At 35.3% G+C, this 16,482-nt stretch overlaps 1 protein-coding gene across 8 annotated transcripts in view; it reads left to right on the plus strand.

Moving 5' to 3' along the window:
- Positions 1–16,482, plus strand: part of NLGN1 (neuroligin 1) — a 305,038-nt gene that overhangs the window by 103,380 nt on the left and 185,176 nt on the right. For all 8 annotated transcript variants that reach the window (XM_065639915.1, XM_065639916.1, XM_065639918.1 and 5 more), the window contains one exon: positions 5,602–5,754. In XM_065639915.1, the coding sequence (XP_065495987.1) occupies positions 5,602–5,754 (153 nt within the window). The remainder of the gene's footprint in view (positions 1–5,601; positions 5,755–16,482) is intronic.

Consider the following 16,482-nt stretch of genomic DNA (forward strand, 5'->3'; position numbering starts at 1 on the left):
TCTGTCATGCACACCTTACCTAGCACATCAACATGTCAATCTTAGATCCTTATTTAGCCTCCAATGCTATTTGAGCATCTCTCAGTTTTAATGTATTCAGTCTCACAGCATCCCTCTGCGATAGAGGAATGCTATTATTCCATTTTTAGAAATGAAGAATACAGACGCTGAGGTTGAGGAATGCAGTACCATGTCCACAGTAAAGCAGGGAACAGAACACGTGCCTCGGAAGAGGGATCTGCACTGTAGTTGCTGGATGTTTCTACTCTTTCCTTCTCCATTCCAATCTCTCCTGTGAAAAAGGAGACAGATTAGGAACAGATGTTTCTGTTTGTTCACAGGCTGTAACTGTGATGATTCTGATAATTTAGTCTGATGCTCTGTCTTGTATGGACTATTGGACTTCATTGACTGAGGGAAGTTCTTGGTCCAGAGCCTCTTTTAAATCAAAACAAACAAAAATCCACTCATATTTTAAATTTCTAATGATGCAGAATGCATCTGCAAATCTCTTCTTATGCTCAACAGACTGTAGTGTAGAGCCACATTTCAGAATTGAGGATCTTCCCCAAACCCCGTACCACTTTATTAGTATTAAAATAGACTAAGTTGCCAAGTTTAGCGTTTCATCTGCTTTCAGCTGTCATGGTAAGAAATAAGGAGAGAAACAATCTTTTTGGCTGGCACTAGTTGTATGTTTTGGCACTTCAGAGATTAGTAAACAGCAGAACACATTTGTCTACCTCGCAAAGTCACCACACGCTCCAGCCTTAATCATAACCTCTTATGAGTTCCAGCCAGGCTGGACTAGCACAGATCTTACTGATCTTACCACTTTGGGTGAACTCGTTGACTGATACATGTAGACATATTCATGATTCCTGTTCATCCTGTCATCCATTCATGTTAGTTCTGCGATTCCAGCTCCCAAGTACAGATTCCGACGTCACCTGCATATTGAATTTTGCCGATTAGATTTTTTTTTTTTTCCTTTTACACCGAGAACCTCAATTCAGATTGTGTTGATTTTTTGCAGCGATGTTATTAATACTTGAAAATGTGCGTAACAAAAATTCTGTCAGACCTTTAATTTAAACACCTCTTCAGGGCTCCATTATACTTTTAGCACTGCCAAGCATTGCTGGTACCATGAAGAGTCTGTCAGCTTTTGCATTTCTAACCGTCATATTTGAATAATTTAGAATTACTACCTACCTGGCTATTGAGGTCCTACTCTAATGAGAATCTGCTCCAGAGGGTTACCTGTAAAAGCGTAGGTCTTTTTGAATGTTAGAATATACATTCATATAGTCCTCCACCAGGATCTCAAATCACTTTCAGATAAAGGTAGTTAAGTGTTTGAGAGTGCACAAAATTATCCGTTTGTTTGACAGGTACAAAACCAGCCAAACAAAATGAGATCATCCTATTTGTCTGAAACTTGATGGGTGCGGACTGTATTTTAAAATATGAGATGTGTCTAGAACCTCACTGCCAGTCCTAGCAGAAATTCAATAGTTACTTTAATAGTCTCAGGACGTGTTAAAAATATGGCCTTAATGGGTGTTTACATATTAGCATTGCTAAGTGCACTAGCTTGTTAAAATAACAGTAAATCTATGAGGCATCTGATAGATTTGAACTGAAAGGCCAAATACTCTTAAAAGGCTTTTAAATGATTAAGAGTTGTGCTGATTGGTACCATGCTCTTCTTAAATATTTTAGGACAAAAGCTTATGGAAGAGCTACATGTACACCCGTATAATATTCTCTGTAAGGAACACATAGGTTTTACAGTAACCAGTCTAAAAGTTTTACACTGTTCTTCTGCTGTTTCATGTTCAAAAAGCAAGATTTGCTTAATGTGTTACATCACAATGTCACAATTTTTTTTTTTTTATGACCTGTAGGAAAACACTGCTTGTGACATCTGTGCTAAACTAATTATATTTTTGTCCTAAGTTGTCTCCAGGTAGGCTTTCTTCCTTTCTCATTTTGGTTGTTCCCTGCAAATTATACTTGTTAAGTCACATGGCCAATTCACATCAGCTTCAAATGACTGAAGCTATAATTGCGTTTTGTTATATCTGACAATTGTGACTGGTATTCACAGTCAGACCCAGTTCCCTCTTGTGTGATGTAACAATCACAGAATAAAAGACAGCCCTATTCCTAAATTGCCAGTAATGTAATTAAGACCAGCCATAAAAAGTAGATGCAACAAACATTAGAAACGTACAGAAGAGAGGAGATGATGGAAAACGTGGTAAGAAAGTTCATGTGTATGTCATATAGATAAGATCATTCTCTGCTATACAGCAAGACACACTTAGATGTTTTGTGAACTAGTAATTTAGAGCCAAACTAATCACAGCAATCAAAACTTATCTTCTGTGTAAATAAAAACAGAACAGAGTTGAATTTGAGAAGGATTTTGAATAGCACTATCCCTGCATATGTCTTTAAAAATATTCATGTGTCTGCTTTTTAATTAAAGCAACGCTTAATAAAATGCAACAAAAAATACAGTACACAGCTAAATTGAATCAGTATATAAATCTACACTAGGCAGAAATGCCACATTTGCACGTCAATTCTTCAGGTTCAGAATGAGCTACTTCCACAAATAACTATTAATCTGCAGACATGAATAACTATTAAACTGTGTGAGAAAGTGTAACTACGGTTTACTGAGGCCACTCCAGGACATGCACACGAAAGATTGATACCAGCCCATAGGAAAAAATGAAAGCTCTGTCAAATCATTTATGGTCAGGTTTTGAAAAGTATCAGAGTGCCCAAATCTCAATTATTTTCTTTGTTGAATTGGACACTTAACTCCAATAAGCACTTTCGAAAAGTGCATCTTTCTGCCACTTTTGTACCAATACAGAATTTTTCCTCGCAGAGTACTATCTTAATACTTCCTCCATTTTTATTTTAAAGGATGATAGTTTTCATGAGGGGAATATTTACTCCCAGGTAAGAATCAGTTATCAGTTATGATCTGATTTTTTTTCTCTCTTACTTTGATCTTATGACTTAGTAGCATCCACTAGTTAATAATCTGTACTTAACAACTAGTACTTAAACAGTGCTCTCCCTGCACCTTTCAAATATTCCTAGTTAGGAACTACAATTGATATGAAGCCACCGGCTGTGAGACCAAAATGCAGGGATCTCTCTTCTTCACATGAAGAGCTCTGTAGCTTCTATATAATCCATAGCCCAAAGTCCCACTAACCTCAGGTGAATGCTATGTAACCTCACAGATGTCTCCAGAACTAGATTATTGCCTGAGAAACACCATTTTTCTTTTGTAGAAGGGATTTCTCTTAAGACTGATGACTTTGGCAAAGCTGCATGAGAAAAATTCATACTGCATGTCATCTGCTCTGATATGGCACAGAGGTAGAGCTGAAAATTAGTCGTTCTTTATCTGTGCGTAACCTTTACAAGAATGTTAGTTGTAGGAAATAACAAAAGTGTGGTCTAGACAGAATTTACTCAGGGAATCACTTTATGTGTCAGATTTTACTCATGAATGTGTGCTTCCTTTCTCAGATAAAGGGCACCCTTTCTTTTCTTAATATCCCAATATTATTTTCCAGATAAACAGGCCAGTACTACCAACATTTCATTACTGTTCACAGTTGGTGCTCTGTAATTCTATGTAATTTTAATTAAAGAAGAATTCTGATACAGTCTCCCCCTGTGCTACCACCAAGCATACAATTAACTGTGTACAATTTCTGCTGGGAAGAGTCACACAGTGATTTCAGATTAATAATTTATTATTGCTTCCATATATGTATTAAAAAAAAATAGGAAGCATAGGCTATGAACAAACCATCTACTGAAAACAGTATATGAATTTGAAAAGACTTTTTCCTCAGTGTAGATTTTAAGCCTTAGGAGGTCATAATTCTATCCAATGGACAATGAAGATAAATGATCTCCTTAGCTTTACACTTGGAAAATTGCATGTTGGAAAGCCCTTACTATATGCTTGAGTGAGGAAAGCAATACTTGCAATTTCATGCACAACCTTTCATCATCCTTTTGGTTGTGAATAAATGATTGTTCTAGTACTTCCAATATTGAAGATCCAATTTCTGATCTTGACTATTCTGGCATTTTCTTCAAATTAGAATCAATATCAAAACACTAGTAGCAACTGGCTTTCTGTAAATAGACACATCTGTGCTGAACTTGTTTAGGAAATTCAAAAGCGGGGCTTTTGGTATAACTGCCCTCACCTAGTAGTCCTTACAGTGCTTCAGAAATGATTCAAACAATTCTACAGAGAGCTTACTTGAAAGATTCTTAACTAAGATTCCTCCAAATCAAAGGAGCGAACAATACACCTGAGGTTTCTTCAAACGTTGAAGTGAGTAATCAGGGAAGTCACTTGAATACTGTCATGATAAAAAATGTCTTCAAATCAGCATATGCAGTACAGTTCCTCATTAGGAAGTTTTCTTGTGCTCTCTTGATATTGTCTTTCTTGATTTTTTTAGGGGCTATTATGGAATACTATGACTTGGACAATGTAAGAGACTCGGGCACCTGGTAAATGAGATAAAAACACTATTTAATCCAGATATAAAGGTTTAAATTTATATCTTAGCTGTTTTCTTTCCTGTCCAACAGAAAAAAAATCTTTTAAAAACATAGACATGCATTATGACACCCCTAATTGTTGCTTCAAATTGGTACTTAAGAACAACTTTCCTCACAAGGAGCAATGGTGCTCAGATATTCAAAATTTTATTCCAAATAGATGCATCAGTTTGCAAATAGGACTGGGGAGAAGGGGGGGAAGAGCCCAAATCAACATCTTCATTAAAAAGAAACTCAAAACAATATGTCAGTATTGTCAATATCTAATTTTGTAGTCTAAGAAAATGGCAGAGTTTATAAACGTTGTTAAGGCAGCTGTTTTTTCAAACATACAGTCCTTTTCACAATTTAGTTAAATAAGAAGTACCCATGCACCTTAAACTTCAGGCTACCCAGGTTACAAATCGTATCCATTTGAGCTCTAATTGTTAAACAGCTTCCAAGTACTTTTTGAGAACTTAGATTTCAGACCTATCAAAAGACAGCTGTTTATACATCCTTCTTATAAATTATTGATCTTACCGCACTGGAAGCAATCAACAATTTATGTCTGAGCAGAAATCTTGTTTGTCTTAATATGGTGAATTGCCTTTAGCTAAGTGAACAGAAAGATGGACTGAGCTTTCAGAAGTGTTCAGATTTTGGCTAACTGCACTCACACTGATGTTAGTAGACATTTTACGTCAAATTCAGCAGGAACAGAACCAGACCACCGTCCCATTGCATTAGAGCAAACATGTTACCATTTTCGGTTCCTTTCTACTTTTCTGAGGCCAATGAGTGTTTCAAAAATACGAATTTCAGTTACAAGCAAGCCACAAAGAAATACTTATGCCCACCTGCCCATTTCCTTATGTAAAAGATGTTGCTTGAGAAACACTTCAAGAAAAATAACCTCACTAAAAAAAAAATTAAAATATTGCATGTATCTTTTTTGGTACTTTCTTGAGATAAAATGTGTCTTAATATTTTTTCCAGACATTCGGGACAGTGGGGGACCTAAGCCTGTGATGGTGTATATTCACGGAGGGTCCTACATGGAAGGCACTGGAAATCTATATGATGGCAGTGTTCTAGCAAGTTATGGGAATGTGATAGTCATCACAGTCAACTATCGCCTTGGGGTACTTGGTAAGAAGCTTTCAGCTTTCCATTAATCCCTGCTATCTGCAATGCAATTAATGGTACCTGTGAGAATGTATTTTAAAAAAAGGGGGTGGGGAGGGGAAACAACTTTAAAAAATGTTTTTTTTCAAATAAAAGGTTTGTATTTTGGTGCTGAGATATAAAGACATTGCAAATGTTATCTGGAAGCACTTGCTGTTATGCTTTTAGTGGTATGAAACAGGTATTCTCATTACTGAGCAGTTCAGAGAGAAGAGGTGTTTTGGTTTTGGTTCTCTGTGATCAACGGTGATGCTTTGCTTCATAGACAGGTAAAAATCACGTTTAAAAAAAATGGCTAAGTCATAGGGGTTTTTGTTGAATGAAAGAGATGAAGTTTTGTTTGCTATGATTTTTTCATACTTTGAAAAAGTTAAGGACATTACAAAAATGTTATTTAACAAGAGCTGTACTTTTTTGCCTATTTGTTTTGAGATTCATTGTGGTTTTGAAAAGTGCTATGGGTATAACTCAAACACCTCCATTATCTTTTCTAGGCCATATTAGAGAGAGAATAGAGTTACTTTTGTTTTAAATACAGTGAACAGGATATGCTGATGCTGTTGGTAGATTTGTGTGCTATCCCTCTGGTAGGTTGTATTTCTGGAAAATTGTACTTTCCTATTTGTTCAGTGTAGTCACATTCATGAGACAAGTTTACCAGCTCTTGAGACAATATGATTGTTGGTTTTTTCTTTTGTGTATTCTATTGAAATATTACGTGCTAAGACTCCTGAAAGCAGGAGTTCAATTCTGCGATTCAATGCTGGGATATTATGGAAGTCACTATGATAACTTCAGAATACTTACATAGGTGTAAGCCATATAAGCCAGGTGTCATTCACAGCAGTGAGTTGGTTCTGAAGGCCAGTCAACTTTATTTTCAATTCATGGGCATTAGCAGTGTCTGCTACTCTGGTTTTCTGTGGTCGTTTTATTTCATCCCTACTCGGTTTCTTTGTGGTTTGAATTCAGCGAAATCCTCAAATTCATTGGTGCTGGTTTGCTCATCTGGGTAATTTTCTTCCAACAGTTTCATTTTTGTTACAAAATTAACATCTGTATACACTTACATTTTGCAGGGAGGGAATGGATTTTGAGTTTAGATTTTGAAACTCCTCTACTACGGTTATATTTTACAAGGGACTGAATAATTTCCAGAGAGATCATAACTGGATTTGCTGGATTTATCTCCTTAGTATCCAGCTGGAGGCTTCGTTTGTGATGTACTTTTTAAGGAAGGAAATTTTGATATTTTACATGTTTTTCTCCCTTCTCCTATCTTCCAATTTATATACTTCAAGTCCTTGGGCACATATTGCTGCAGCAGTTAATAATCTGTAATCTGGGCCTCTAATCAGCATTTTATTTTTATACCAGTGCTCTTGTCCTTGACATTTCAAACAACATTTATCTATATTATATGCCAGTAGGGTATTTTGTCCAGTAACACAGGATCCATTATCTGAAAGCGCTGTTTATTTTTGTAAATGATTTAGTCTAGTTCCTAAATCACTTGTAGGTGCAGCATTTGAAAGGGCTAGTTGCTTGAAAGATGAAAATTAATTCACCTTCGTTGATGGTAATGGCTTTTCCACTTGTAATTTAACACTGATCCCTGAGGTAACCCACCGCTAACATCTTACTGAGCTTAGGAGGTTTTCTTTTGTGTTTGTGCTTTGGACATTGTGCTCTTTACAGAGCCTCAAGGAGCAGAGAGCTAATTTTATTTTAAGTGGGACCTATTACAGTAAAACCTCCAAAACTCATAGTAGAATCCGATGATTGCTATGAATACTTGAAATTACTTTCAAGCTAACATAACTCTATACCAGGCTTGCAGGATTTTCTCAGTAAAACAGCTGCACCGGTTAACTATACGTAGAAGTTCTTCATATGTTTTGTATCTGGTACAATGCCCATCTCTCATGTATTAAATAAATTATGATGACATATCACCAAATAGGTAGCATAGAAACACATTAGTAATCAAATAAAGAGAACTTCCACTTTGCATTTTTTCTGCCTTTCTTTTTCCTGATCTTAAGATAGCCTCAGAGTAGAGCTTCTGCATAATCTTAGCAGATATCAACTTTTGCTGTTTTGAAACTCTTGTTCATCGCTATACAGCAGTTTCCTTTTGCAGTCATATGAAATAAGATACAGTTCTACAAATACAGAGCTGACAAATCCTCAGTTTTCCTTATCTGATCACATCCTATAAGGTGAGAGGTTCAGCTTCACTGTCCGTTGCCTGTGGGACACCCAGATCTCAATTCACGGCTGTGCAAAATGCCTGACTGTACAGCAAGAAGTAATATAGGGATATCCTTTTTTTTTTTTCCACATGAGAAGATGTAGGGACAAAATAAGGTCTCTCATTTTCATATGACCTTTATTGGTCTGGGTTCCTTGTATCAGTCTTTGTGGATATCTATCTTGACATAGGCGATCTCTGAGAGTCCTGCGTATTGTGCTGTTGTTTCACCAACATTCGCGCTGTGACATTTCTTAACAAGATTCGCCCTGTGACATTTCTTAACAAGGAAGCCAGTTAAATGTTTAGAGCTACAACAGCAACATTTTTTTCCAGACCAATAGCAATGGGAAGGAAGGATATGCTGTGATTTTAGATTACTTACAGTACTGTTATTAAGTCCACAGTAGACAGCTTTTGGTGCAATTCAGATTATTCTTCTGTTTATTCTGAGTTGAAACATCCTTTGTCTTAAAGACTAAACTGCTCGAGGACCTGCATTTATGGAAATGCAAGATTTGCTTCTAAATAAAATGTTAGAAATTGTTTACCATTTGTTAAAGAGAAAACAATGATAATAATTAAAGAAGTATGGAGCAAATACATTTAAAAACCAAACAAAACCCCCCTGAGTTCCCTGGCCCAATTTTGTCTTTGAAATGAGTCTGAGAATGAAAGTCCATTAGAAACTTTGCTTAGATAAAGATAAGATGGAAAATAGAACTGTTCGTCTTGGAAATTTGGGGACTACTGAATAAGACGACATTTGAAACAGACTATTTGTAACTCCTTTAGATTCTCTTTAAATGCAAGTCTTGTGCAAGCAATCTCATTTAGTGAGGAATACTGCACAAGTAGTCTAATACCCTTGAAGGACAGCGCAGGAGTAAGTGCAGATATATTTTTATGGCTTGTTTTTAGGAAAGGACAAACATGAAGATAAATTTGGATTTTGAACCCAGCTCGACTGAGACTTCAAATGTTTATTTAACATATATCCATTTGGTAAAAAGCAGGAGCTTTTTATTTAAATTTCATAAAAGAAACGTAAAAGGATTATAAAAGGAGTCTACTTAACATCCAGAAAGGATCATGATAGGCAGATTTAATACTGCCAGTGCTGTTTTCTGTATTCTTTCTTACAAAAGGTTTATTTAGAAAAGGAGAATGCTTTGGGTCAGCATTGGCTGCTATGCCTTTTGCTCTCAAGAGGGGAGAGAAAGGATAGAGTTGGTTTATGCTAACCGCTACTTGTTTCTTCATTTTGTTAATTTGTACTTCTTTCCTTTGATTACCTTTTAACCACAGGACTTTAATAGAACTGAAATAAATATAATTTTTTTAAATGCAGCTCACAGTCTAACTAGGGGATGGAAGAATGATTCACAGGAATCTCTAGGTTAAGCACTCCTTTAAATTTCTCATTTTTTCTTCTTTAAGAGGCAGTGGTTTTCCTTGTAGAAATGGTAAATTGTCATTCCAAGGGTCTGGGTTAAAAGCTGGTAATAAAGAAAAAGGAAAAATTGTATGTATTTTTTAATTTTCCATTTGGTATTCTGGATAATGTCTACATTGGGAAGGCAAACGTTCTGTAACTGTAAGACCAAAATTTATGCCAAAATGCAAGCACACCTATAAATGAGATTGTCTTGGTTATGCTTGCTTTAATTATAAGCAATCTTCCCTTTTGAGGAGGATATAGGAACCATTGCTGTCATTTAGTCTTGTATTTATATTGTCACGCTTTAGTTGGAGGATATTGGCTGGGGTTACTGAGTAGAAAACATCTATTCAGGTATTCTGCCACTTTGATTTTATTGCCAGTTTGTACTTATAATGCTGAAAGTAAAGTCACTGCAGCACACTGTTTGAAAGGCCTGATATCCTTATTCTTACTAGTACATTATTTCCTAAATAACTGCACTGAAATCAATTGAGTTCATAAATAGATCTCTTCCTCTTGTGACAGAGCCTCGTTACCCATAAATTGAGATGAAGCAATGAGGAAAAATGGAACTGGAAAAGTGCTACTTCTGCACAGAGCTGCTTCTGAGAACAGCTGTTCTTAGAAGAGGTCTGTTGTGTTTTCCAGCCCAAACCTCAATTTTTGAGTGGTGTGTTTATCAGCTGGCTATGCTGGTCTGTAACATTCATGTAAAATCAAACTCAGAATACTGAAAGAAAACAGAACAAAGCAAAAATATTGTTTCCAAAACCCTTTCCTACTTTTGTTAATGACTGTTAGAGCCTTACAGATGATATAGCGACAGACAATGAGTCTTAATATTCCTTAATGTGTTTTGTTGCTGTGTGCCGGAATACATTAGGTTTGAATGTACATATTGCTCCTCTGCGGAATCATGCCAATCAGCAATATCTTATTGGCTAAAGAGGTACATGAAATATAAGGATACAGCCCTGCAGTAAGTGTTGGACAATCTGTGCCAAGCCCTGCATTTGTACTGTTATCCATCTTTCTCTTCAGCAAGACATTGTACATTCCCAGTGGGCAAAAAAATAATGCACAACCTTTCCTTTATGACTAAGTTTATGTACGTGAGTTTGTTCAAATTGCTATAGTAATACCAGTATGTAGCCTAGTAAACCTTTCAATGAGATGAAGAATTATCTAGTTGACCATTTACAGGATTGAACACAGAGATGAGAATATATTATAATGAAAACTAATTCAGAAGAACTTGGATGTACCCACTCATTTCAGAAGTCTAATTCCATTGTGATTGACTGGAAGGTATTGTCTTGTTTTGTTTTGATATTTTTCTAAATAGAATAACATGCTATTTTTTTAAAGTGCTTTTAAATTAGATCTGTTTTTTTCAGTGTTAATCTAATTTGTCAAACTGATTGATCCTTATTTTAGTAATCATTTACTTTGTAGTGTTCGTATCACATAAGTTTTTGATGGTGGTGGTTGATTTTTTTTTTAATTTCTTTTGCTGCCTTGCTCTTTATTTTGATATCATAATACTACTGAAAATATTAAGCAGAGAATATCTTTCAAATGTTTCAAAATTTAGACATAACCGTTTCAAAAATTGCTTCATGTCACATTAAAAAAAGCTTTAGTCAACTTCTTAAATATATTGTGATGAATTAGTGTCCTGTGTCGCTTAAGTATTTTTGCATATATAATCTATAATATGCTTATTCTGCAACCTGGAGAGTTGTCTTTCCTCCCGAAAATAAGCCTCTTCACTTTAGTAAGTAAGCACCACCACTCACGCTCTAGTGACTATTCAGTGAAAGCAGCAGTGGAATAAGAAGGTTTAAGTTAGTTAGAGATCATAGGAGATTAAAAAAATGTAGCAAAATTCTTTTTCCTACCTTGCTTAGACTATGGTCTTTTCTTTTATAGTTCACAATTTAATACCTAGTAAAACTGAGAAAATGTTAGATCGTTAGCATCAGTGACAAGCACATCCGTTATCTTTTTATAAAACCTTAAAGGTACTGTCAGAAGATGGCATTTTATTCCAGCTTTGCTGTACCACCAAAGAGTCTCTGATGAGCTTTTTTTCTATCATCAATTTCCTAACATGTTTGAGTAGGAATGATAGATTAACAGGAGATTATATATTATTGCCTAATTAAAAGTACGTTACATTGAAAGTAAGGATGGGAAATGAGTAGCAAAACAAATCAAAATGTGTAGTCAAAAATCATTCATTCAAGTTTTCTGAATTGGAAGAACATGCAGAGAATGTTTATTCATAAATATTTGTAGGGACCCATGGCAGCTTCAGAACAGGTCTCCCTTAGAGATATGAATATTAAGTTTCTTATAAATGGAATTTTAACATTTTGGGATTACACAGTAGGGAAAGTGTCCAGAAGGCCGTATCTAATCACACCTGAGCCTTGGGCATCACTGTTTCTTGGTATGAAGCGCTCCAAATGAATGTGATGCTAGATAAAGAGAAGAAATTAAGATATAAAGCGTACAGCAGTTATCTATTCCCTCTAGTGGTGTACTTCGCAAGGTCTGATTTACACACACTTAGAATTCCAAAAATGTATTAGACAATTCTTATTTAATATAGCAGGTAACCTTAGGTCAGCCCAGTTTGCAGGAGGCCCAAGCGCAGCTCATCTAGATTTACAGTGTCCTAATTTCATAGGTCCATTAACAGAATTAGCATTCAGGTCTCAAACCTGCTGTAATTAATGACATTTTAGTGGCTTTTTTTGTGAGCTAGTACCAGCCAAGGGGAGTCATGTATGCAGTGAAGCAGAGAAAGGAAGATTGCCACACTTGAATCTGTACTATCAAAATGACAAAAGGGACTTGCAGTAAACAATAGGTTCTTGACTAGATCTGTTTAAAGGGTCAACTGCAGTGCATAGCAGACAAGATATTTATGAAATGGGAACCCTGAATATATAGTGCACTTCTAAAATGAACCATTTCTTTTCTATTTGTGCTTTTCCTAGCACAGCAAATTGACATTATCCATCTGCTTGGATAGATGGATACACACCCACTTCTCAGTTTTTTAGGGCATGAAGACATAATTTTGTTTGCCATTGAATAGGTTTCTATCTTGGTACAGGTACATTTGAAATAATAGGTTTATTCTAACGTTTGTCACTAGACTTCTTTCTTGGTAAACAGGAAAATAACAAATAACAAACTTTAAAACTATTCACTTTGGCATAAGAGCGGTTTGTGTCATTTCTGTCAAGAGAAATTGCTTTTTGGCAAGATAAATTCCCTTGATCAATATTTAATCATATAATAAAAGTATTCCAGTTTTTCGAAATAGCAGATTTATCTTCGAGAGCATAATACACTTCAACTTGATAATATTTGCAAAATAGGAAATAAAAAGTGTTCACTAAAGACAAATTATAGACATCTTACTGTCTCAGAAAAAGAATCTTTGAGCCTACTATTCTACATAATTTGTAATTTTTATGTGTATCTTTGTGTAGCTACCTTCACTTTCTTCTAAATAACATCTGACCAAATTACTTCTACACCATCACTGGTCCTTGTGCAAAACTTCTAATCTACAGTATTAGAAATGCTTCAAGTATACAAAATAACCCATATTGTACACTATGCACTGTCCTAAGTCTTTGGTTGTCTTGTGATGGGAGACTTGTCAGGAATCCAGATTTTGCTTCATCCCTAGAAGCAAACAGAGTTTAGGCTGCTCTGCCTTTGCCGGGATGCCAAAATTCCCAGGAAAGGATCTGTCTGATTGCAAGCCAAGAGGTGGGGATAAATTAGGATTTATATGCAATCTGTATCTCACTGCGGAGCATTCCAATACTGAAATAATCCTCTGAGTTTCCAATATTCTGATTTTCAATGAACGCAGGAAGACATTAAGAAATACACTACAGCTCAGCATCGAGGTTACGTATGTGCCCGGTCTTGGTGGGCCGGGCACTCCTCACTCCTGAGCTTCATGCTGCTGGCATTCATGCCCAGAAAAAAAGGCAAATGAAGGTTCTTTTGACACTTGTGACAAAAGTGGCAGGACAAGTAGATAGGGTACTTCTGAATTCCCAATTCGCTGCATTTAATTACATATATTAAAATAGTCCCAAGTATTCTGAGGCTTAAGTGAAGCACTTCTGTATACTGTGGGGCTTTGGAAGCAATAGATAACTTGACAGGGATTTCCATTGCAAATGTTACTTTCATTTTTCATGCATTTCAAATGCATAAAATTGCTTGTTTTATGGGGTTTTTTTGTGTGCAAATTAGTTTACATATATAGGTACTAGCTCAAATACTGTTCTGATACTTCTTTGATGTAATACCTCATGATATTTTTAAATCAGTTGAATAAGATCTGTATTTTAAGGTTGTAACAGCACTTTTTAATGGTTCAAAAGAGTAATGTGAACAATAGATCTTGAGGAGAAAAACTCTCTTGGCAGCAGTACTGGCAAGAGGGCTCCTAAATTTTTTCTTCTGTTTAATGTGTGATCCCTGTGTAAATGCCTGCCTTAGCCAACATAGAAAAAATACTGCAGTAAAATATAGCAATTTGCATTACTTTTCAACAGAGAATATATAGAAGACTGCATTGTTTGATAAACTGATTTCTTACATTCTACATTGCACTGGCTAATAAATATTGTTTGAGATGAAAACTGAATTTGAATACATTATTACATGTAAAACTACCAGATGAAGGCCTATGAAAGGCCAGAGGAAATTATGTATATTGCTTAACATCCCTTATTAAGCAAAGTATGAAAGTTGCCTTCAAGCAAATATAAATAAAAGATACTAATGTGTTTGTAGAAGTATTTTGAATATCTCTAGTGTTGTATATGTTGCAAGCGAAACATATTTTTTTAAAAAAGATTACTTATGTATCTTAATTAAGTATTCGAAATATCTTCTCCATATTTCAAGGAGTTTATTGTTGCTCAAAGTGAGAAGCCAGACAGAAATAAATCTTACTGGGGTTCCTTGTTGCTCTACAGTAGTTTTTCACTCTTTTTATGTCGAGATTCAAATGAAATAGAATCAGAAAGAGGTGAGCAGTCTTTCTTTGGGAGACTCACTACACATTCAAGAACTCTACTGTTTTGTTTGGTGTTTTTTTTGTTTTTGTTTTTTTCTCTCTATGTTTGTCAGCTCTTGAATGTTTGATTTTATGAAATCTCCCACATTCATTATAATTTGTTCATCTTCTCAACACTTTCCACCAGGATTTCAGTTGAGGGATCTTCCGTTGCCATAGGTATGCTGACAAAATTCTTTATTGAGAATGAAGTGTTCAGTACAGAACCACAAAATATAAAGAGATAAGAAGTATAGTGCCATATAGCTCTAAATCATTTCAAAAAGAAAACACAAACATATCCCTAACCTGTTTCCCTTACTTAGGTTCTAATATCTCATGAATTTGGTAAGCACTTATTTGTATCATCTCATTGATTTCAACAGGAAACATATGGCTAAATTAATTTCTTCCAAAAAAAAGGTTGCTTCCATCTCTACTTATTGGTATAATTTATTGCACATTAGTTGATTTTCTTCTGTGACTGAAATTTTCCTTTCAACTTCAGCAAAATACTCTAGCTTGACAGCAAATGGGTTTGCGTTTCATCTGTAAGGCTTTATTAAAGCAGTGAGAGGCAACAGAGTGTTCCTTACAGAACCATTAATGCATCCCCCATGGGTGTTGTGAGGCATGAGGCCAAAGGCCATGTGCTTTTGGCTGCCCATGAACCATATTAATGACCTTGTAAAATACACTCCTGAGCATCCTAATGCTATTATAATTACTCACTTTATTGCTACATGCCTCTTGAAAAAAATTATCTAAATATTTTCCTTTCACTTTTATACAGACCTTAACTAGGAAGGCTAATTTATGGTGGACTGAAAGGGAAATGTTCACTAATAAAAGAAGTATTAACTTTCTTTTGACCATTTCTTTCTACTAATTTAAACTTTTTGGTATCAACACTTCATGGGCTTGTACATCCTGTGTGTTCAAAGCTTACGAACCATTTCATTGTTGAGTTTCTTATGTTGTTGTAATTAATAGCTATTTGAATGCACATTGCTTGGATTTTTTCTATCATTAGGTTCTTGGATTTATATGAAAAAGATAACTTAAAATGGAAATGTACTCACTATTTCATATATTTTTTTTCTAAAGGAAAATAATTCACTGGGCATCTACCTTGCTAATATAGGTCTTTTCTAATGTGGGTTCCCTCCAGCTGAGGATGTGCTTTAAAAAGGTTATTGGTAAATAACAAGATACTACCTGCATTTTCCAGCAACCACAAAATTCAACAACTGTGGTAGTGCCTGAATTTCATCTTTGCATCTATAAGCTAAATATTATGGAAGTGATGAACACAATTTGGAATTTAAGGTTGCATTCTTAAGTAGTTTTAAAATTATACATACATTTACTTTTCTTTCCTCTCTACAAGAAAATAATGTTTTTTCATCCTTTCAAAGTCCTATATCATGTTTGACTGGTTTCTTTTTATAAATATTTCATAGGTCGTGTTTTGATCTCTGGTTCAAATTCAGTCATGGCAGCAGATGTTTTTGTTGATAAATTTCTTTTGAAAGTACTGTCTGCAAACAAATTTACAAACAGGATTATCATCAGTAGGTGTCATGAAACTGATAATTTTGAAAAAGTATTAGCTAGAATTAATGCTCAGTTTTAACCTTTTTTCCTTCAGACATTAAAAAAAAATGAAAAGAAAAAATAATATTACTTGGCTATTAGTGTATCAAATATGCAGCTGAGGGTCAGAAAAAGTCTGAATAAACTTAAGAACATGGAAAAAAGGCCTCCTATTGCAGACAGTGTTCTCTTGGAACCATGTCCAGTTCCAGGTTACCATAGAACAGGCTCCCTTGCTGAACAGTCACAAGCAGCTGCCATTAGGAATCATCAGCTTTGCTGGAAACTTCTCGT

Source organism: Caloenas nicobarica, chromosome 8 (genome assembly GCF_036013445.1).
Source record: "Caloenas nicobarica isolate bCalNic1 chromosome 8, bCalNic1.hap1, whole genome shotgun sequence".
NCBI lineage: Eukaryota > Metazoa > Chordata > Aves > Columbiformes > Columbidae > Caloenas > Caloenas nicobarica.